We start from the raw sequence: 22,498 nt of genomic DNA, 5'->3' as shown, positions 1-22,498 counted from the left end.
AACACTTTACCCTAGAAAGATAGCCCAAGGGCTGAAAAAATGAAAAACTGGATAATAAATCATTCAATGACGGACAAAAATGGAAAGAGAAAAATCACTAATCTTCCTCACCTGAAAATCCACTAAATTTTCTATGCACAAGTTGTAATTATATTTAAAAATGGCTAATCTTCCTCACCTGAAAAGCCATTCAATTTTCTATGCACAAGCTGTAATTGTATTTCCTGTTTCCAAATCCTAACAGGGAAAAAAATCTATAAACTCTACTTCACAAAACATTTCACTTAAAAGGGAAAATTATTGTTTCAACTCTAAAAAAAAAAATCAAAAGAAGATACCATCTCAAAATTACTTATTTAGGATCCACTAATTATATAACATTACATAGGACATTAAAATAGCACATAACTTCAGACCTGTCCTAACCTTGTAGCTATAATCTTTGCACATGCTAACAACTACCCTGGAAGATAGGAAAAGTTGGTTAAGAAAATGTCCATTCTGCAACTCCTGAGTTTTTGCGCCATCTATGTTCTAGAAGCTATCCCTGTCTCCCAACTCCTCACCACATTTTTTCCCATTCAAGATTACAAATTACATTTATGCTCAGCATTCTTTCATCATTCACTAAAAGTGGGGAATATCTTTTAAAGTATATTTTAAATAAATTACATACCAGTTCTGTTGTGGTTAGACTGGGGATAGTTCTACCAGGAATAACTAAAGATGCTGTACAGAAAACATAATAAAAATTACATATTCATTAGAATTTACCAATTTAACACAATTGCAAAGTACGACTTTATATATACCATATATATTTCCATCACTAACTTGGTTTGATCACAGTAAATTCAAAACTTCCCGATTCCGAGTGATACAAAAAAAATAAATTATATCCTTTCAACTTTAAAGATTTTACAACTAAATTACTTTAAGTACCAAAAGAAAGTATCTTATAATCAAGTATTTTAGAATTCCATAACAAAAGACCTAGGTTGTCTTTCAGTAAGTTAATGTAGCACTAAATCTCTATTAAAACTTTTCATCATATATGCAACTATGTGATGATATTGTGAATTGCTGAGTGTATGTGTTGGGAATATTTGTTTCTTGTAATTTTTTTTAATTAATAAAAAATTTTTAAAAAAAAAACTTTTCATCAGGTGCCCTGATATCTCTTGGAGTAGTCTGAGCAGAGAATAAAAAAGTATTTGCAAGGTTCCCTTGCAGGACTAGGAAGAAAGGAGTAAATACCAAACGTCCCCATCTGGGGAATTCCTGGTATTCTTGTAGGCAGTGGGGGTGACCAATTCAATAGACTGAACCCTCAATCTTGGGGCTTGCCCCTATGAAGTTTGCTCCTGCAAAGGAGAGGCTAAAGCTACTGATAATTATGCCTAAGAGTCACCCTCACAGAACCTCTTTTGTTGCTCAGAAGGCAACTCTCTCTAAGCCAATTCAGTAGGTGAACTCAATGCCCTCCCCACTGTGTGGGACATAACTCCCAAGGGTATAAATCTCCCTAGCAATGTAGGACCTGACTCCCAGGGATGAACCAGGACCTGGCCTCGTTGGAATGAGAGGGACTTCTTGACCAAAAGACGGAAGAGAGAAATTAGACAAAATAAAGTCTCAGTGGCTCAGAGATTTCAGAGTCAGGAGGTTATCCTGGAGGTTGTTCGTGTACATTATATGAATATCCCTTTTTGGTTTGTGGTACATTGGGGCATCTAGAGAGAAGTGCCTGGAGCTGTGTTCCAGTGACCTTGGTTCTTGCAGAGGACTGTGTGATGGTGTAGCTTTTGCAGTGTGACTGTGCGATTGTGAAAGCCTTGTGTCTGATGCTCTTTTTTACCAGGGTATGGACAGGTAAGTAAAAAAATAAGGATAAAAAAGAAATGAATAATGAGAGGAGATAAACGGTGGAAGTTGGGTAGTTTGATAAGCTGTGGGTAGGTAAGAGGGTTGGGGTGGAGGGTATGGGATGTATGAGTTGTTGTTTTTTTTCCCCTTTTTGTTTCTTTTTCTGGAGTGATGCAAGTGTTCTGGAAGTGATCATGGTGAGAAATGCACAGTTTTCTGATAATGCTGTGAGCCATTGATTGTATAGTATGTTTGGACTGTATACATGTGGATATTTCTCACTAAGAATATTTAAAAAGAAAAAAACTTTTCATCAGGGAGATAAAGTAATAATTATTAAAGCAGCACATTTCTAAGACACTATAGTATTGAGCAGACATATGTAACCCAATGCAGACCCATTCTAAATTTTATAGGTTCAAAATAAATTTCAATTCCTTCATTTCAGGAAAAGTTATTCTGGCCAATTAAACAAGAATGGGTACACAGTTTTAGGAATAAAAAAATAAAAACATGACTGCATGAAACAGATAAACCTGCTAAGAAAAATATGAGAGAACAAATTCTCAGGAAAACAACTCAACCTATATTGTAGGTGCAATGCAATATATCTTTCCTTTATTTTCTATCAATTTTTATGCTAGCTCTCCCTTCATCTAGAAGGTTTGACCAATTGGTGATAAATGCAATCTATCATTAAAACACAAGTTTAAAGAACAAATAGTAACCACAAAGAATGATCTCAGTTGATCAATGTAACCATAATTTTTAATGCTCAAGGTTAGTTTTATTTAGCTGAACTTGACTTTTATAATGTCATTTTGCCACTTATAAAAAGAACTTTTTAGCATATTTATACAGCACATATATATTAAGTATAATGTTTATTATGCCCTGTTTTTCACATGCTGCATCAAGGAAATGTTTCTGATGCTAAGATGGCTCCATTATATACAACAAACAGCTCAGAAGAAAAAACATTTTTTAAACTAACCATTCTTTCCACGTTAAAACAACAGAAGTGAGGCTGTAGAGACTGACGGTTAATGAAGCACAGAATTATTTTTATCCTCTGTTCATCTATGGCTTTGCTTATTAACAGGCATTCTTTCAGAAAGGCTAAATTAGAAAGAATTGGAGTAGCAAGAACACAATGGTATTAGTCTTAATTAGCTGGAATGAGCAAAGCTTAAGCTGCTCCAGTTTAAGCCATAGCCTGAGAGGAAACAAAAAATCTGTTAATACACTGTCTAAAGCAATTAAATGAATTTCTTGAGGAAAAATAGTAGCAATCCTCTTTTAAATACCTTGCAATAGATTCTAACGGCGAATGCTCTATATTTAAGAAATCAGATCTATAAGAACATTTTAAAATTCTTTATAGCCATCAGAATAAAATCACTGAACTAACAGTTTTATAGTGAAGTTTCACTCAGCTCCCACTTTATTTTGACACTAAAATCACAAATTATATAATCCATTTAAGTTCACAAGTTACATACACCATTAAATGTGCCTGAAACACACTTTTAAAAAACATTCAAGATGGTTTTAATAACTAAATTTCAACCGAATGTATCTTTTACCAAATCTAAAAGTGGGAGAATATTAGAATATACACATATTCTGGAAACATTAACCTTACATTTCAAGCAGTTTTATAACGCATAAAAAATCAACAAACACATTTTAAGAAATGTACACGATTATATGACAAAACAGTATTCACATATAAAAGTATTTTTCTCTACCCACCATCGAATATTCTTTGACATTGCGGCAGGTAAATTTCACAATTCTCAGTCCTGCTTTTCGAACCCTTCCAAATCCAAGTCACATGATTCAAAAGGTGAAGAGAATGACCTGGAGTCAATTTCTTCTTTGTGACTAATCATTAGTCACATTGGTCCCAATGACCAAACAAAATATTCTAACCCTCGAATTTCCTAAAGAACCACAACACTGTTGAAATTATCACTAAATAGAAGTTCAAGAACAATTCGACATACTGTATTCACAGTTTATGGGTATTAATGATCAAAAATGAAAGCCTCACAAACTTTGCAGTGTTTCTGTTCTGCCCCCCATTTCTCCCATGATGACTTATAGTTTCATTAAAAATACTATTTAACATGAAGATTAAATAAAAGAAGCCTATTCAAAATCCAGTTTGCCAGAATAGTCCTGCTTTGAATGCTATTCTGGGGAAATTATTAATAGAGCCCTGTTTCTCTTTCAAAAGTAGGTTGTAAATTATACATAATCACCTTAATTACGGAACAGCAGCTCTCAAAGTGGAGGGTATAAACTCCTGAGGGTCACCAAGATATTTGAGGAATATTCAGAGGTCAAAACTATTTTCCTAATACTAAGGCAATATATGCCTTTTTGCTATGTGGACATTTGCACTGATCATGCAAAAGCAATGAGTAAAACTGCAGGCACCTCAGCATGACAAAGCAGTAGCACCAAAACTTGCTTGCAGTCATTGTACTCTCCATTGCCACTCAATTGCAGTTAAAATAAATAAATAAATAAATAAAAAGCAAAACAAAAACAATTTCATTTAAGATGGTCCTTTACGTAATAGTTAGAATTACTATTTTTACAATATTTCAACAATCAAGTACAATTGTTTTTTTAATATTCTGTGTGATAAAATGGGAACAAAGCACTTCATCAGTATGCCAAAGTAAAAGGAAGTACCAAGAGAAGCTCTGTGGTATTGTTTCAAATTGGGAGCTGACCTGGCCTCTCTTTCCATAAAACACCATTTTTATTTGAAAGAATAACCAACAGAAACTATGGTTATTCAAATTTGGATATATGGCAGACATTTTTTCAAAAATTAACTAAATATGCCCATCACTTCAAGGAAACAACTAACAGTAATTTTTCGCCAATGATAAAATTCAAGTTTTCAAGCAAATATTAGAATTTGGTTAAATGTGTATCTACTACAGTAAACCTAACCGCTTTCTAAAACTTCCACTCTTTTCTAATAGATGTGAAGTGATATTAATGAATGTGATTTTCAAAATCTTACATAACAGTGTGTTAACAGTATAACTCAGTGAACCAATATTTTCCAAATAACTAATCACATAAAACAAAATTACATGGGGCGGGCCGCGGTGGCTCAGCGGGCAAAGTGCTTGCCTGCTATGCCGGAGGACCTCGGTTCGATTCCCGGCCCCAGCCCATGTAACAAAAAACGGAAAAACAAAATACAATAAAACAAGAAAATGTTTAAAGATGTTTCCCTTTCTTCCTTCCTTCCTTCCTTCTATCCTTCCTTCCTTCTCTCTCTGTCTTTCCTTTAAAAAAAAAAAAAAAAAAAAAAAAAAAAAAAAAAATTACATACAGAATGTGAAAACCTTGTGTCTGATGCTCCTTTTAGCTACTATATCAACAGAAAAGTAGACCATATGGAATAAAAATAAATAATAGGGGGAACAAATGTAAAAATAAATTTAGTTTGAAATGCTAGTGGTAAATGAAAGCGAGGGGTAAGGGGTATGGTATGTATTATCTTTTTTTTCTCTTATCGTTTTATTTCTTTTTCTAAATCAATGCAAATGTTCTAAGAAATGATGAATATGCAACTATGTGATGATATTAAGAATTACTGATTGTATATGTAGAATGGAATGATATCTTAATGTTTTGTTAATTTTTTTAATTAATAAAAAAAGTTAAAAAAAATTACATACAGATTTAAGAACCATTCAAAACGCAAGACAGACCAACGGGTTTTAATGCAACATAAAAAGTTCAATGGTATGGTTTTAGACTACACCTTACAAGCTAACCTTGTCTAATTTTGATGTACTATCAAATTATCCAAAAAGACTACTGATTCCTCCCTTTTCCAATTATATACTCAAGACTACATTTTCTTCACATATTTTAACCAAAACAACATATTCAACTGTCTTGTATTAAGCCAGATATTAATAAGATTTGTAAATAATTAAAACAGTGCCATCCTCACTACATATTTTTGTTCTGGAAAATAACATGTTTTTTATTAAAAATAACTATGTTAGCCTGTAATCTGATTTAATTATTTAATAAGTCAACCTTTAAAACAATTTCTCAGTTTTAATTTCTAATATGATAAATAGATACTTATAATCTACAGAAAAGAAAGCTCTTTGGGGTGCCCAATTTTTAAGAGTATAAAGGGATCCTAAGACCTAAAAAGTTGAGACCAAAAGACATAGAAAGTTACTAAGCAAATGGATTTTACAGTAAAAGAAAATATGGTAAGGCAAACAAATTCTCAAAGTCGAACAAACAAATTCAAATGCCTTATTTCCATTATACAGTGAATTTGAACTTGTCATCAAAGGAGATAAGGTTGTAGACATAAATTAGTTTAGGTTATTTTAATCAAGCTTTTAAAAGCATGCAATGTGGAGATATAATTAAGATGTATTTCAATTTTATGAGGATATTTACTTTGAGAATCTTATTGTGCGATGCCCTAAAAGCCAAGAGGGACAGGAACAAGGCCTGTAATGTACTCTTCAAAGACTACATGCACTTCCTGAACCACTTCGTTATAAATGATGTAGAAAATAAGGAAAACTGTCTTGTTTAAATATAATTATTTCTATTATTCCAACTTCTAAGACAGAGTAAGGTACTTACTGATTGAAAACCAGCTAACAGATCTTTGTGATTTAAATCACTGGTAATAATACCATCTTGTGGCAAAATCACGTACTGCAATTTTGAATGACAAAGACCCTGAGATGTGCTAACTATGCTTTGAATAAAAGATAGTCAAGTATTTTCCTCTTACAAGCTCACGCTCAGCACCTCCATCCACTCCTCAGCAAAAAAAAAAAAAAAAAAAAAAAAAAAAAACAAAAACTTTGTCCTTTAATAAATAAAATAGAATTAGAGGAAAAAAGTTCAAAATGATGTTAAACAGGCAAGTAAAATGGATGTCCTGATAAAATTGTAAAAGTTCAAAATGAAAGCACAGGTAAAAGCTCAAATGATGAAAAATGTTTCAATATGTTAGCTTCAATACGTCAAATTCTTACAGAACAAAGTTATAGTTCATAGGCACAATATTAGATAAAACTTGTGTTTAATAATTCAATGTTCATTATCAATTTATTTCATTTTTATAAGCTGTCACACTTGTAACCTGGAAGCTAGGATTTAAGAAATGACTATGATTACTAAATAATTATATAGATATTTTTTACTTTCTAGTATATTAGAATAGTCAGAGGGAAATACCTGAAACTTCTGAACTGTAATCCAGGTGCTCTGATCTCAGATAATGACTGTACAACTATATAGCGTTTATTTTGATTGTAAAAGTCTTGTGTCTGACTCTCACTTGTATACCCTTCATTCTGTTTTTCAACTTTAGAGTCCTATGATCACTAAAGACAGCCCCTAATGTTTTATTAATGAAGAGCCTTCTGTAACCTTGTCATCTCAAACCACTGTGCTCATTATCCTAAGACCTGCCCAGTTTTTGATACTATAAAACTATCAGTTACTGCAGTTCAGAGAGACATTTTTAGGCTGCTCGGCGGTCTGGTCTCCTGCTTCATACTTAACAATAAACTCTCTCTTTGAAACTCCAGTGTCTCAGTAATTGATCATTTGAGCACACTGGGCAGAGAACCCACTGCTTTTAGTTTCTATCACACTTACCTTACTGTTTTTTATTGATAAAGATACTACTACCTAGTCTATTTTCTCTTCACTTTGACCCAATTAATTTTCATGTGAACTTACCCTAGCATATAATGAACAGTCTAGATATTACTGACAACCTAATTCAAAATGTTAGCCCACACTTTTGCAGACACTAATCTATCTCAATTACACTGTGTGTGTGTGTGTACACATATATATAAATACACTAGAGTGTTAAAGGTTATAATAAGCAGAGGAGAAAAGAAGGACTAAAACTTTGAAAGACAGAACACTATCAGTTTTATCTTTTATCAGTTAGTCACTTCCAGTTTTAAAAGATGCACATGAAATGGACAAATATTTCCTTTAAAAGGAGAGGTCTAGATTCAAGAAGTTCACTAATATAATATGCATATAGTCAATTTCTAGTCATCATTTTAGCTATCCAAAACAATGAAGTAGCCTGAATAATATCCATATTCTTGTTAATGTTCCATGTCTTTCCAATATAATAATAAATATATAATACATAAATAGGTGTGTGAGAGAGAGAGATTGAGATTGAGAGAGAGAATGCATAACCATGCAAGAACCCATCTTTCCCTCTGCTGCTTCAGCTCAATGGCAGCTGGATCACTCCTTAAATAGACCCAAACAATTTAAGATAATCAATGGGTGCTCCCAATAACTCATACTATACAACATGTTTCTCTAAAGTAAGACTTTATTACCTTTACAAAGTTCGATATAAAAAAACTACTAGTTTGAGTAATCCAATTTTTTGAGCTATAGCTATAAAGTGTCTGTTTATTCCATGTTCATTTAAAATAACTTTGAAGTACAAGCCCTTTCACCTTAAAAACATTATACTGTTAATTACAAAACACCAGCAAATGAATGTGTTCTGAAGATCCAAATAATACTAATTTACTAATTGTATCCAACCTGTTGATGTCTGCAAAGTTTGGTGCAAGCTATGTGGCAACTGAAGGGTGAACGAATGGATGGTATTACTGAAAAAGTCTTCTGTTGCTTTAGACTGCAAAACCTTGGTTTCCCAGAGCTGCAGAGAGGAAAAAAAAAAAGTTTGATTTTAAAAAACAAACAAAAAAAGCATTAGGAAATTGAGATGTTTTTAAAAAGCTTTTTAAATTAAATTGTCAGCTGAAGGCACAATGAATGGGTAAGCACAATGAAGGTGTTATAACTATAACTTATCAGTTTAGCTGGGAAAAAAAGAGAAGAAAAACTTGTATTGTTTACAAACCTGCTTCAAGTCCTTTAAGACTTGTTCCTCTATACCTTCTTCAGCAAATAGATCCCGTACTCCTTCAATTACATCTTCAATTACAGATCTGTAGAGTTTAGGCTACATAAAAGCAATAGTTAAAAATTAAAATTCTCAAGTTTGAATATATTTAGGTTTAAAAGTTTGCAGTGTACTCTAATTTTTAGGTTTGCAGTGTACTCTAATTTTTTAGTTTAAAGAAAAGAAAACCACCATAATGATTTTTACTAAGTACCTCCTATTCCCAGTACCATCTTAGCTTACCATAAATTGTTTTAGCTTCAGACCCAAAGTCTCAGGCTATCTGCAAGGCTGAACTGCAGGACTACAATAAAATATGAGTAAGAATCTCCATAAAGATATATGGGCTCTCATGTTAGTTGTCTTTTGTGTTAATATTTAACCTCCTCAACTCCTTTGTAAAAAGGCAGCAGAAAATAAATCTTCTGTTTTCAATTTACCTTTCTCTCTTACAGAGTTACCTTCTGTAACTCTCTCACAAAGAGATCAAAAGAGCTTTCTTAGGGGTTACTATATTACTTCCACAAATGTATATAAATCCCAAACCATAAGGGGGCAAGCACTTATGATAGAATAAACAAAGCCCCTCCCACTGCCAAAATATGCATGTTTCCAAAAAAAAATGTTCTGAAGCACTGTCAAATAAAAGTACTACTGCAACAAAGTAGATTTCTATCAGAAACTAAGAAGGACCTGAATTAACCTTACCCTTCCACAACCTGCACATTGCATAGACTAAGTAATATTCTAAAACACTTCCCAGGGGGGAAAAAATGCCACGACAGTAACACTGAGCAGATTTCTACTAGATTAGACATTGGTTTGAGCAATAGAATGGTGGGCCTGCAAAATAAACTCAAGACTTTCAAATCTATGAAAATTGTGCTCCACTCTCTCTGGCCCAAAAGTGGCAATGCTAAGTGGGCTGACAATACTGACCCAGTGGAAGTTCTACTGATACAGACAAAACAGGAATTTATTTGAGTTACTCATTGCTTCATCAAAATGAGAACTGTTCTTTTTTTTTTTTTTTTTTCAGGCTACCTGATAAATACTCTAGAAACACCTGCTCATTTCAACAGCAGCAAGGTTTTAAATTAACCCTTCCAAAGAGTCAGATTAAGTCTATGAATAGGCCAATGAGTAATATTTAAGTAATATGTTATTTTTCACAACCATATCCATTAAGACTAAGTGTCCCTAGTGTAGTTGCTGCTTCTAAGCAGTTTACCCTGATAAAGGCAAACTAAATCATTGTCAGTGTTAGTCCCGGTTAAAGTGACTGGATTTAAAGTTAGGGGAAAACTCCTAGGAGTAAAACATCTTTGAGATCTGCCCTCAAAGTGTAACAGCAGTGGTCAAAAAGAACCCATTAGAACACAATTTCTCAAATGCAAAATAGGTGTTCAACATACTTCTCTTCTGGGACTAGGTTAAACCTTTTATTGCTTTCCCTTCCTGGTATCTGTATTAGAACTATGTATAGTCCAGGAAATCCATTTTAACCCCTTCACTATTCAATGAAAACAATCACACACACCTTTTTCCCCTCAGATAAAATGGTACACATGGTAAACTTATATTCAAACATAGAATTTTATCTCAAAACACATTAACATCAGAAATTGGTACACATTAAAATATGACCCTAAAAGTGGAATCTTTTATGGAAGCACATGCACACACAGAACCCATGAAATAACACAGATATGAATACATTGTCTTTCCCAAAATGTGAAATTTGTTTAGATCAACTGAAAATAAAGGTGAATCACTGATTTTTTTTTTTTTTTAAAGATTGATAGAAAGTCTCACACGTGCCATTTATCCTGTAAATTCTGTGAGGTTTACACAGCCATTAGAGGTGGGAGGTCAATGTTTTGTGTTTATCTTTTATTCAAATTGTACACGAAGGCATTAAGATGCTAAAGGATGGGAAAAACCTGGAGTGAGGACAGTACAAATAGTGGCTGACTAACAAGAAATGTCACATTATCTGTTATTTCATATTAATAAATAATACAGCTTGGAGTCAAAGCTCGCACTAAAATTTTAGGATAAAGAGTACAACTGAACTAGGGAATTTTCTAGACATATAAGAGAACGGGAGGATGGAGAGTCATCACATTCCAAGCACCCCAACCTAGACAACCTAACTTTGGGTGAGGTACGTTAGGGAGCAAAGGGGTACCCTTGTTCTTCCGGTGGGCCACGCTCACTTCCGGTCGAAAAAACTACCGGACCTCCTAGGCCTTCCTTCCACACAGAGGTGGAAATGGGTCAGAGCCAGCAAAGGAGAGGAAGTCTGAGAGAGGCCAGGAGGAAGAAAAATGTGTGCTGGAGTCCGCTAGAGAAAGTCCTGATTCCAGCGGGCCGGGGCTCTCCCTCTACACAGACCACAGGCCGAGAGGCCCGGAGTACCTTACCACGGGGTTGACGTAGGCCATAACCGCTACTTCAGCTCTGAGCGCCTCAGGCCTCCTTGGCGCAGAAGTACCGCGCGCCTCTGGGCGCGTTTTGAACGCCGAGTGAGCCTGCTGCGCAGCCGCAGAAGGATGTAGGGGCGGGGTTAGCGAGGTAAATGAATTGCGCAGGTGCGAGGCTGGGACGAAGTGGGCCTGAGAGAGCCCGGGGAAATCTCGTGACTCAGGGGGTTTTAGACCAGTTTGGGGCTGTTCATATTACTGTTAGCGCCTTTATATTCTCCATCTGTGAAAGACTAAGCAAAAAAGGGAGGAGCGATGGAGTGCTTTGAAGGAAAGTGAGAGGGAAGACTGGTGTTTTCTCTCCTCTCTTTGTGTCCCAATTTTCATTCTTCCTGCAACACCCCACACTCAGCTGAACTCCAGTAAAAATATCCTACAGCCAAACTCTTCTAAAACAATAGTTTACAAGGTGTAGTCGGGAGACCAGAATCCACAGCAGCATCTGGGAACCTGCTAAAAATGCAAATTTTACAGACTTAGAAACTCTGAGACTAGAACCCAGCATTCTGTAATTTTTAATATGCTGTCCAGGTGTTTCTGATGGACACTAAATGAGTCTCAGCTAAATTGAACATTAAAATCACCTGGGAAACTTAAAAATTAAGTTTAGTGTCTGAGTCTCATCCCAATTAGTTTGGGATACAGCCTGGGCTTCGGAATTTTAAAGGCTCCCTAAGGGTTTCTAATATGTGGCCACGGTGGAAAACCAAGAGCTGTGCTAAAACAGTCAACACTATCATTACAGGCTCCTTTTCTCCCTCAGGCTGAAATTACCATCTCTTGACCTGCAATAATTCCCTCCCTTGAGGTGCGACATTTAGGAGCTTAAATTGCCTGGGGTTGAGGGTGTGTGTGCATAGATAATGTGGAGGGTTAGAAAAAGGAAGAAACCTTGTATTGCTACTTCCCTGCCTTTAAATAGCCTTTCTAGCCAACAGATGGGTCTTGACCTAACTAGATGGCTAAATTATTTGATTATTAAAAATCCTATTAGTTTTAAAATTGGTTATTTATTTGTGAAGATAACTGCAACAGAGCTATTCATACACTCTGTTTGCTTTGCCTGGTTCATGTACCTTATGGTTTGTGAGTTTTGAACAGCTGATTTGTACAGAGCCCCTTGGAAGACGTTTTTAAGTTAAAAAGGACCTGAAATTTCTTTTTTGAAAAAAAAACAAGAGTTTTTATATAGTAATTTTTAATGGTTGTATCTCTACGTGGCAGTTTACTACTAAAAATATTCAAAGTGACTTATCTTTCACCCAAAATAGAAAAGCTAAAAGAGTCATTGATTCCTACTCATATTATAAACCAATTAAATTATTCAAGCTGAGATACAAGACAGCTGAAAGATCTCGTTTTCTGTCTTTTCCCTAGGCAGGTTTTAAACTTTATTTCTAAATGCATAGGTTGATAATCACGTTTTTGTGACAGCAGTTTTATTTTACTTTATATTATACTACACCCTTCTCATGCATTTTTTCTAAATTAAATTTGAACCGTGATATCCATGAAAAGTATAGCAAAGAGTTGCACTGTTATTGCTTAGTGACTTAGTGTACTCAGGGTACAGAGATTATGCACCTTTGGCAAAGAAATGCCAGCAAGTTTCCCAATATCCCTTGGGGTCTGCCTGAATGATCACTAGTAGGCTCAGCAGTAATTTCTTCCCCAAAATAGACAATGGTCATTAGATGAGGCATACTTTAACCCAAGTTCTAGGTGAATTCAAGTTGCAAACCTACCCTGAACCTGTGGCAGCCCGCCTCCTATTATTCTCAGCCTGCTAGAGACCCCTCCTACATTGTATTGTAGCGCGAAGACCAGGAACGAGGCCGCAGGCCTCCAGGAACATTCTGCGAAGTTAGAACAGGCTGAGACTAAGGATCCGCAGTTTCGGGAAGCAGGTTTTATTAGCTCGTGCGCACGAGGGCCCAGCTAAGTCACCTCAAAAGTCTGAGCCCCGAACAAAAGGCAACCTTAGCTTTTATAGACTTTTTGACATGATAAAGACAAGGTACACAATTGGCTGATTTAAGTTAAGAATGGCCCAGAGCTGAACCGTTGAGGGGCCCCCACCCCAGGAATGTCTTCTTTTGCCCATGTGCATTTTTACCAGTTCCTGAAGGCTAGGGGAGGGGGTTTCTATACCAGGAAATGTGCTTTATCTCACTTGCCTGCAAGGGGAGGGGATTTTCCACAGAGAGCACAGTTAAACCAGAAAGAGGGCAAGGCCTGCCTGCTACAGTATCAAGGTTTATCTGTGTGACCAATAGACAGACAGAAGTTGTCTGTATATACTATCACTTCTGAAATTAGCTTATAAATGGCTGTAGCTTTTTTCTTGGGCATCTATCTTAGATCACTTGTTCAGGGGAAAGCCAGCTGTCATGTCCAATTAGCCTCTGGAAAGGTCTATGTGGTAAGAAACTGAGGACTCCAACCCAAAGCCAGGAAGGATCTGAAGCCTACACAAAACCATGTGTGAGTGAGCTTAGAAGTGGATCCTTCCCCAGCCAAGCTGTCAGATGACTGCATCCTTGATTGGCAGTCTGAATGCATCCTTGTGCAAGACCTTGATCCAGAACCACCCTCCATGCAGCTCCCTAAATGCTGATCTTCAGAAACTGCATATGATAATAATATTTGTCATTTTAAGCAGTTAAGTTTTGGGGTAATGTGTTAAGCAACTTTAGATAACTAACACAGGAATCATTCCCTGATTGGACTCTGTCCTTCAGGAAAAGGGAGACACCAAAGAGATGTCAGCCCACTCCAAGACAGGCCACAGGGTCGCCAAAGGAGCACGATTCATGTAGCACTGGGTGGAACAATGTTTGACTCACATAGAGAAGAAACAGGGAAGTCAGCTTCACTAATGGGCACTGGTTCCCCAGAGCCAGTGGGTTTCAACTGTGGCAGATGCAAGATGTTCTCTGCACAGCACCCCCCTCTTATGTGTGTGTGCACCTTAGTATAAAAATCCTGATCCCTCCCTGTCAGGAACAGACATGCCAAGGGGGGCTGAGCTGGATGCCATAGTTCATGCCCACCTTAATCAGCCTGTCTCCAGTGACTATTTCCATATGCTCAGGACAATAGGGGAGAAATGCACCTGCAGTAGATAATGCATCTCTTATGTGTTTTATCTCCTGCAGAGAGATAAAAACAGATCTGGTCCTGAGTACAGGATGTATTTGTGAATCCCAGAGAAAGGCAGAAGACTGAGGACTCTCTCTTACCACAGACTGTAACTAGAGGAGGCTTAGTTTTCCCTCATTGCAATCTCAGTATTTAAAATTTTTGAGCACCCTCATCAGGTACAAGAGCATTTGAAAAGTCTTAAAGGAATCTTTACAGGCCGATATTTGACAGTGTTGCCCCAAGATTATCATGAAACAAGCAGACTGTTGTACTCATGTAATGGTCACATTTCTTTTGTCAATTTTTCAAACTCAGAGGGGAAGAGTGTTGCATACAGAAAGCACTTTTGATGTTAAAGCTGAAATTTCAAAATCCCAAAGCCTCAGTGAAGCCATTTGACACAGACAAATTTTTTATATCAGTACATAGACAATAAAAAAGGAATGCTGAGCTTTGGCCCTTCAGTATGTAGTTCTTTGAAATTACACTTGTGCCAAAGCATAAAATTCTTCCCCTACTGCCCATCACGGTTCAGAGCATCCACTTTTCATTTCTCCTGCTTTGTTTAGAGGATTGTAATAAATATTTCAGGTAGCATTGGTAATCAACACCAGTTTTGCAACATTTAACCAAATTTTAATAACCAGAATAATTATTTTGCATTCTGTATGTCTCATTACTTTTGCAAAGAGTTATCAGTGATTCCATTAGAAAAAGTAAAGAAACAATTTCACTTTGCTTATTGTGAGAAAAGGCCATTTCTGTGAAGTCCTTTTTTCAGATAAGAATATAAAAAAAAAATTGTACATTGGAGAAAGACCATTATCTTTTACATATTAAATTTTAGTCATATGCAGTATGTTTCAGTAACTGCATAGACTCTAAATAATATGTTTATCTGTAATGAAAAATACAAGCTTGCCTATGAGCACAAGGCTCAAGGCAGCAAACATTCATAATTAATTTCTAGACATTTTGCAACCAATGCACAAACCCAGCAGTATTGTGTTTCTTTGCCTCTGTTTCATCCTTAACATCTTCCAGGAAATGAAAATCCAGATAATCCCGACCTCACCCTTTAACTTTGAAACGGTTACAGAATAGTTCTGCTTTATTTATACTCTGCACCTTTTGTAACATTTTCCATTTTCTGATACAACTTCAAAATCAACTTGCATTATTAGAACATCAGATACAGTTCCACCATGATGGGTCCCTCTACCCACAATAAGATTTCAGTTAAAGTGACTTCATGACACAATGTTAATGATCACATTTCTGCCTGTTTCAAAATATTTTAATATTAAAGGATGCATATGCTGTATATATATGAAATGTGCTTATAATTACCTCATGGAACGTATACAGGATAATTTCAAATATATTTTACCCCATCACCATATTTTTCATATTCTCACCAGGGTTTTAATAAATAAGGATTCAGTAATTTCTTAACTAACAAATGATTCTGCTTCCATTTCTTTAGTCATGATATGTATATTCATACATGAACATGAAACATTATCCAGTTTAATGTTCACTCTCTCCAGCTAATTTTTCAAACTAAATTTCTACTAGAGAAGATGGAGGTAAAGGGCAATAAAAATGAACTTGAGGAGAGAACCAACCTGATTTTTTCCAAAATAACTACATTTCTGCATTACTAATTTGTCTTATTTTAGAAGAAGTAAATGGGAGCATCTTGAACATTCTATATTGTTGTCTTAGGTGCTTTCAAATATCAGGAGAGGCAGGAACAACATGGAATAAACACACCTTTCCCTATTCCTTTTGCCAAGTACAGCTGAAAAGCCTGGCATCCTATATAAAATAAAGATTAGAAGATTCTAAAATGTGGAAAGAACAAGTCCATATCATAAGGACCTCCAGACCTGGGAAATGGCACATCAGTTAGTTCCCTTGGTTTTCTCTTTGGCTCCTATAGCCCAGACTTGGAGCAGAAGATGGCAATTCATAAATGCCAGTGGTCACAGATTAAAAAAAAAAACAAAAAAAAAAACCCCAACAAAAACCTGCTCTTTTCAGGCAAAGGCCAAGGAAAGGGGCTGCCTCTCATGACAGAAAACTTTTAGACAATAACAGTTCTAATCCAGCCAAACAGGAATGGAAAATGCTGCAGCCCCACCCTAACCCCTGTCAGCAAAGGCCAAGTTGGGAGTTCAGACTTCCACTCTTGTCCAAATGAAATGGGGTGCCACCCCCACACAAACTGAAGCCACATGGGAACCTGGACTTCCTCACACACACACACATAGCCGTTTCGTTTTGCTAAGACTGTCAGAATGCAATATTCCAGAAATGGATTGGCTTTTACAAAGGGTATTTATTAAGTTACAATTTACAATTCTAAAGCTGTGAAAATTTCCAAATTAAGGCACTAGCAAGAGGATACTGTCTCAGAGGAAAGGCTGCTGGCAACCAGGGTTCTCTGTCACATGGGAAGGCAATGGAGATGTCTTCTGGTCCTTCTCTCCAAAATGTCTCCATGGGCCTTTTTTTCTCTCTTAGCTTCTTTCTGTTCTGAGCTCTCTCCAAAATGTCTCTTCTTTGAAGAACTTTAGCAAGCGGACTAAGACCCACCTTGAATGATGGGGTCACATCTCCATGGAAACAATATAATCAAAAGGTCCCACACAACACTAGGTCGGCTTCCACAAGATTGAATTAAAATAATATAGGCTTTTCTGGGGTACATAACAGATTCAAACCAGCACGTTCCACCCTCTGGACCCCCAAAAGATATGATCTTTCCATATGCAAAACACATTCATTCCATCACAATATCACAAAAGCTTAAATCATTTCAGCAGCAATAAATAAGTACTAAGTTTTATCAAAATCAGTTACAGGCATGGTTTGTCCTAAGGCAAAAATCTTCTCAGGCTGCGGACTTATGAAATGTTGAATAATTATCTGCTTCCAAAAAAAAAAAAAATAGGATGGACAGTCCTAGGAGAAATATTCCCATTGCCATAGGGAAAAATTGGAAGGAAAACAGGAGACAAAGATCCCAAACAGTTCCAAAAAAACTGCAGGGCAAACACCATTAGATATCAAGGACATTTTATCCATGGGTCTTGAGAGAGTAACTCCAAGGGCTTATGCAGTGGCCCTGCTCTCTCTAAACATGGGTGAAGTCTGCAACATTGGGGAGCATTGGGAAGACCACCTTGTTCTCCATTCCACCCTCATCAAGCTTCTGGGTGACACCCGGATTCTCTGCCATCTTTGGAGCACAGGTTCAACCTCTTCAGAACAATGGGAAGGTGGCCAGGCTCTCCCCAACCCCCAGGGAATGTGCTCCATCCTCTGAAAACTCCAAGTCAAACTCACCCTCTCCATGTGCATGAGTGAGTCCACTCTCCTAGCCTAAGGTTTTTTGCTCCACACCTCAGTTTCCATTGTTCTGCCTTTGAAGTTATTTCTTCTTCACTCTGTCCCTTTTCTGTCCCTTTTAGTCTAGACTGGCAATGGTTCCATTTCTACAGATCCCACAGCAAACCAGTCAGTTTTCCATGTAGCAAACAGGGATCCCAACCATAAGACAATAGGACTTTCCACAGATCCTTCCTGGATAACTGCATTTCCTCCAGGCTTTTCCCAAAATGGCTGACTCTTTCCATGTTTGGTTAAATCCTCACATGAAGTACTATTCTCTGGGGTCTCACTTTCTGGAAGCCCAGGATTTTCCAAATCATCAATTTCTAATTTCCTTATACCCAAGAGTTCGGTTCACAGCTTATCACTTTCCTGTCACATTTTACTATAAGTTGCAAGAAGAAGGATGCATTTTCCACATGTAATTTGGAAATCTTTTCAGCTAAGTATCTCTGCTTGTCACTTTCAAATTCTGCTATTTGTCCAATACCAGTACTCAATTTTGCCAAATTCCCTGCCACTTTAAAACAAGGGTCAATCTGTTTTGGTTTGCTAAATGCTGCCAGAATGTAGTATACCAGAAATGGAATGGATTTTTAAAAGAGAATTTGTTATGTTACATGTTTACTGTTCTAAGGCCATAAAAATCTCCAAACTAAGGCATCCAGAGAAAGATACCTTGACTGAAGGAAGACCAATGTCTGTCACATGGGAAGGTACATGGCTGTGATCTGCTGGTCCTAGTTCCTGGTTCCTTTGCTTCCAGCTTCTGCTGCCAGTGGTTTCCTCTCTAAGTGTCTGTGGGCCTTTACTTAGCTCCTGTGAGATACAACTCTGGGTTATGGCTTGCTTAGCATCTCATGGGAAGGCACATGGTGATGTCTGCTGGGTTCTGCTTCTCCAAATGTCCATGTCTAGGTATCTTCTCTCTCTATCAGCACTCCAAACATCTTCAAATATCTGCATTTCTGTTGGCTCTGAAGCAATTGTTCTCCACACATCTGCATCTCCTCCTAGCTTCTGATTTCAAATGGTTCTCTCAGCCCCTGTGGTTCTTTCTGGATTCTGAGCTCTCTCTGAAATGTTTCCCCTTTAAAGGACTCTGGTAAACTGATTAAGACACAACTTGAATGGATGGAATCACATCTCCATCTAATCAAAGGTCACACCTACAATTGGGTGTATCACATCTCCATGGAAACAATCCAATCAAAGTTTTCACCCTACAGTAATGAGTCAGGATTAAAAGAAACATGGCTGCCCCCACAAGATTGAGTCAGGAAAATGGACATGCCCTTTCTAGGGTACATACAGCTTCAAACCAGTACACCTTCTTTTCAGTTTGCAATGGCATGGTCACCATTTCTGTATAAGGCCTCATTGAAAATATCTTTAGAGTCTACATTTCTACCAATAGTCTCTTAAAATATTCTAGGCCTTTCCTATTTAGCTCCTCACAATTCTTCCAGGATCTTCCCCTTATCCATTTAAAAACTCATTTCAGCATTTTTGGTATTTGCAAATCGTAGCACCCCACTTATCTAGTACCAAATCTGTTTTGGTTTGCTAAGGCTATTGGAATGCAATATATCAGAAATAGATTAACTTTTACAAAGGGGATTTATTAACGTACAAGTTACAATTCTAAGGTTGTGAAAATGTCCAAATTAAGTCACCAAGCCTTTTCTCGGAGGAAAGCTACTGGTACCTGGGTTCCTCTGTCACACAAGAAGACATATGGAGAAGTCATCTGGTCCTTCTCTCCAAAATTTCTCTTCCTTGAAAGGCTTCAGCAAGCAGGTTAAGACCCTCTTTGAATGAGCAGGGTCACATCTCCATGGAAACAACCTAATCAAAAGCTCCTGCCCAACAATAGGTCTGCCCCTACAAGATTGGATTAAATGAACATAGGCATTACTTTTATGTATAATATGTTATTTTCACAAAAATGAAAAAAAAGCCAATTGTGATGATAAATGCACAACTATATGATGATATTGTGGCCCATTGATTATACACTTTGGTGACTATGTGATATGTGAATATATAATACATATCAATAAAAAAATAAATAATTTTTAAAAAGAACATGGACTTTTCTAGGGTACATGACAGATTCAAACCAGCACACACACACCTACACACACAATGAGAAAAAGAGACTTAAAGAAAAGTAAGATATTACACTTCACGCAAACTGGTATAAATGTTAACTAAGAAAGTTATGTATAACAATCCCTGAAGCAATTGCTTAAAAAAGCTACATAAAGAGATAACACTGAAAATCACTATATACAAATCAAAATGAATTCTTCAAAAAGATACAATGACCAACAGGAAGACAGGAAAAAGAAAAGAGAAATAAAGAACAGAGAAAAACAATAAGAAAATGAAAAGACAGGCAATAGCAAGTATGGGCAATGATGTGGATAAACTGAAATCTAGTGGGAATGTACAATAGTGCAACTACTTTGAAAACAGTTTAGCAGTTTTTTTTTTTTAAGTTTAATATAAATTCACCATATGAACCAGCAATTCCACTCTTGGGTATCTATCCAAAAGAAATAAAAATCTAATTCCACACAAATAATTGAACATAATGTTCAATGCAGCACTATTGGTAACAGTTAAAAAGTGGGGAAAAAAGTCCTTCAACTTATGAATGGATAAATGAAATGTGGCATATTTATACAATGGAATACTAGTCAACAATAAAACATTATGAAATATTGATACATGCACGAACCTGGGTGGATAAACATGGATGAATCTCAAAAATACTATAGTAAGTGGAAGACAGTTGACACAATAGGCCATATAGTGAATGGTTCCATTTATGTGAAATGTCAAAAATAAAAAAGCAAATAAGAGAGAGACAGAAATTAGATTAATAGATGTCTGGGGGCTGGGGTGGGAACATAGAGGGACTGAAAATGGGTATGAGGAATCTTTTGGGGGTGATAGGAATGCTCTAAAATTGATTATGGTGATGGCTCCACAATTCTATTAATATATTAAAAACTATTGTTTAATATACTTAAAACAGGTAAATTTTATAATATGTAAACTAGTCCTCAATAAAGCTGTTTGAAAGTATCAAGGAAAGCTCTTTCTCTAGAGTGGACCTAAGTATTTAATTCCTTTAAAATAAATAATGAGAGGGGGAATGTCAGTACTCCAAGAGACCTTGAGTGCCTTCTCACCTCATTGGGAGACTAATCTACAGAGTCTGGCCCACAACTGGGCATACGCTTCAAATGGGGGAGGTATTTGGAACAGCTTTGGTGGTCAGTCTCCTTTCTTTAGCAGCAATATTAAAAAATCATGCTGGATGTTACTGTGTGATTATGAAAACCTTGTCTGATGCTCCTTTTGTCTACAGTATGGACAAAGAGTAAAACATATGGAATAAAAATAAATAATGGGGGAACAAATGTTAAAATAAATTAAGTAGATTGAAACGCTAGTGATCAATGAAAGGGAGGGATAAGGGGTATAGAGAAAATAGGGGAAACAAAGGCTAAAATATATTGGGTAGATGGAAATACTAGCAATCAATGAGAGGGAGGAGTAAGGGGTATGGTGTGTATGTGGTTTTTTTCTTGTATCTTTTTATTTCTTTTTCTTAATTGATGCAAGTGTTCTAAGAAATGATCATGGTGATGAACATACAACTATGTGATGATATTGTGAGTTACTGATCATATACCAAGAACGGAATGATCATATGGTAAGAATGTTCATGTTTGTATGTTGTTATGCTCTTAAAAAATTAAAATAAAATAAAAAACATCAAGTAAAGAAAAAAAATCATGCTGGGTGGAGGTGCGAGAGTAGTTCAGTGGTAGAATTCTCGCCTGCCATGCAGAAGATCTGGGTTCAATTCCCAGTCCATGCACTTCCCAAACAAACAAAAAGACAAACAAAATACACCAAAAAATAAAACAGTAACTCAACAAATGATGCTGCAATAAGAGGATATTCATATGGAAAAAGAACCAAATATGACCCCTGCCATAGAGCATACAAAAAAAGAAATCATGCTGGCACTGTTTGGGGCTATCTTTCTGAGAATGATACACATGTTTAATAGTTAAATTTTGTTATTTCTGCCTTTTACTCAAGAGAGATGGGGAGAAAATGGTAAATGCACGATGGTGAGTTTGGTTAAAGGGGCTTCAGGCCATAAAGGGGAATGTGACCTAAGGTCTGCTAAAGCACTAAGCCGTCTCAAGCTCCAGTTATTCACTAAGGATTTCTTACTCACCTAGAATTTATCTTATTTATTGACAATATACCTGGGTTTTTTTATTGTTGGTCGATTTATAATTGCGTTTTGCTTTGGCTTTTGTAATGGCCACCATCTGGTCCCATAAGTGTACATACATTGTGATCTGTATAATTCTATCTGTTCCCTAAGTGATAGCACCCAGCGTTGTCCTGGCCCTGTAAGAAGTTCCTAACGAATACATATTTGCATGAGTGTGTTTACTTGGATCAGCTTATCTTAATGTTTTTCATTAGGGGCTACATTTTATCCTTATATGAACAGGTCAAGAGAAATTAAGCACGTGTAATATTTCAAGTGCAGAGAAAAAACCTTCTCCACCTACATAATGGTTCT

General features: G+C 36.4%; 1 protein-coding gene across 2 annotated transcripts in view; it reads right to left on the bottom strand.

Moving 5' to 3' along the window:
• GTF2A1L (general transcription factor IIA subunit 1 like) overlaps window positions 1-11,399 on the bottom strand; it is a 56,667-nt gene extending 45,268 nt beyond the window's left edge. For both annotated transcript variants that reach the window (XM_077134176.1, XM_077134177.1), the window contains exons 1-4: window positions 11,272-11,399; window positions 8,804-8,905; window positions 8,482-8,599; window positions 677-729 (exon numbers count right to left, since the gene is read on the bottom strand). In XM_077134176.1, coding sequence (XP_076990291.1) covers window positions 677-729; window positions 8,482-8,599; window positions 8,804-8,905; window positions 11,272-11,292 — 294 coding nt within the window. In that variant the 5' untranslated portion in view covers window positions 11,293-11,399. The remainder of the gene's footprint in view (window positions 1-676; window positions 730-8,481; window positions 8,600-8,803; window positions 8,906-11,271) is intronic.
• Window positions 11,400-22,498: the final 11,099 nt, after the last annotated feature.

The sequence above is a fragment of the Tamandua tetradactyla genome, chromosome 17, assembly GCF_023851605.1.
Source record: "Tamandua tetradactyla isolate mTamTet1 chromosome 17, mTamTet1.pri, whole genome shotgun sequence".
In the NCBI taxonomy this organism is placed as follows: Eukaryota; Metazoa; Chordata; class Mammalia; order Pilosa; family Myrmecophagidae; genus Tamandua; species Tamandua tetradactyla.
The sequence above is the reverse complement of the archived record's forward strand: the minus strand, read 5'-3'. Positions and strand labels throughout refer to the sequence as shown.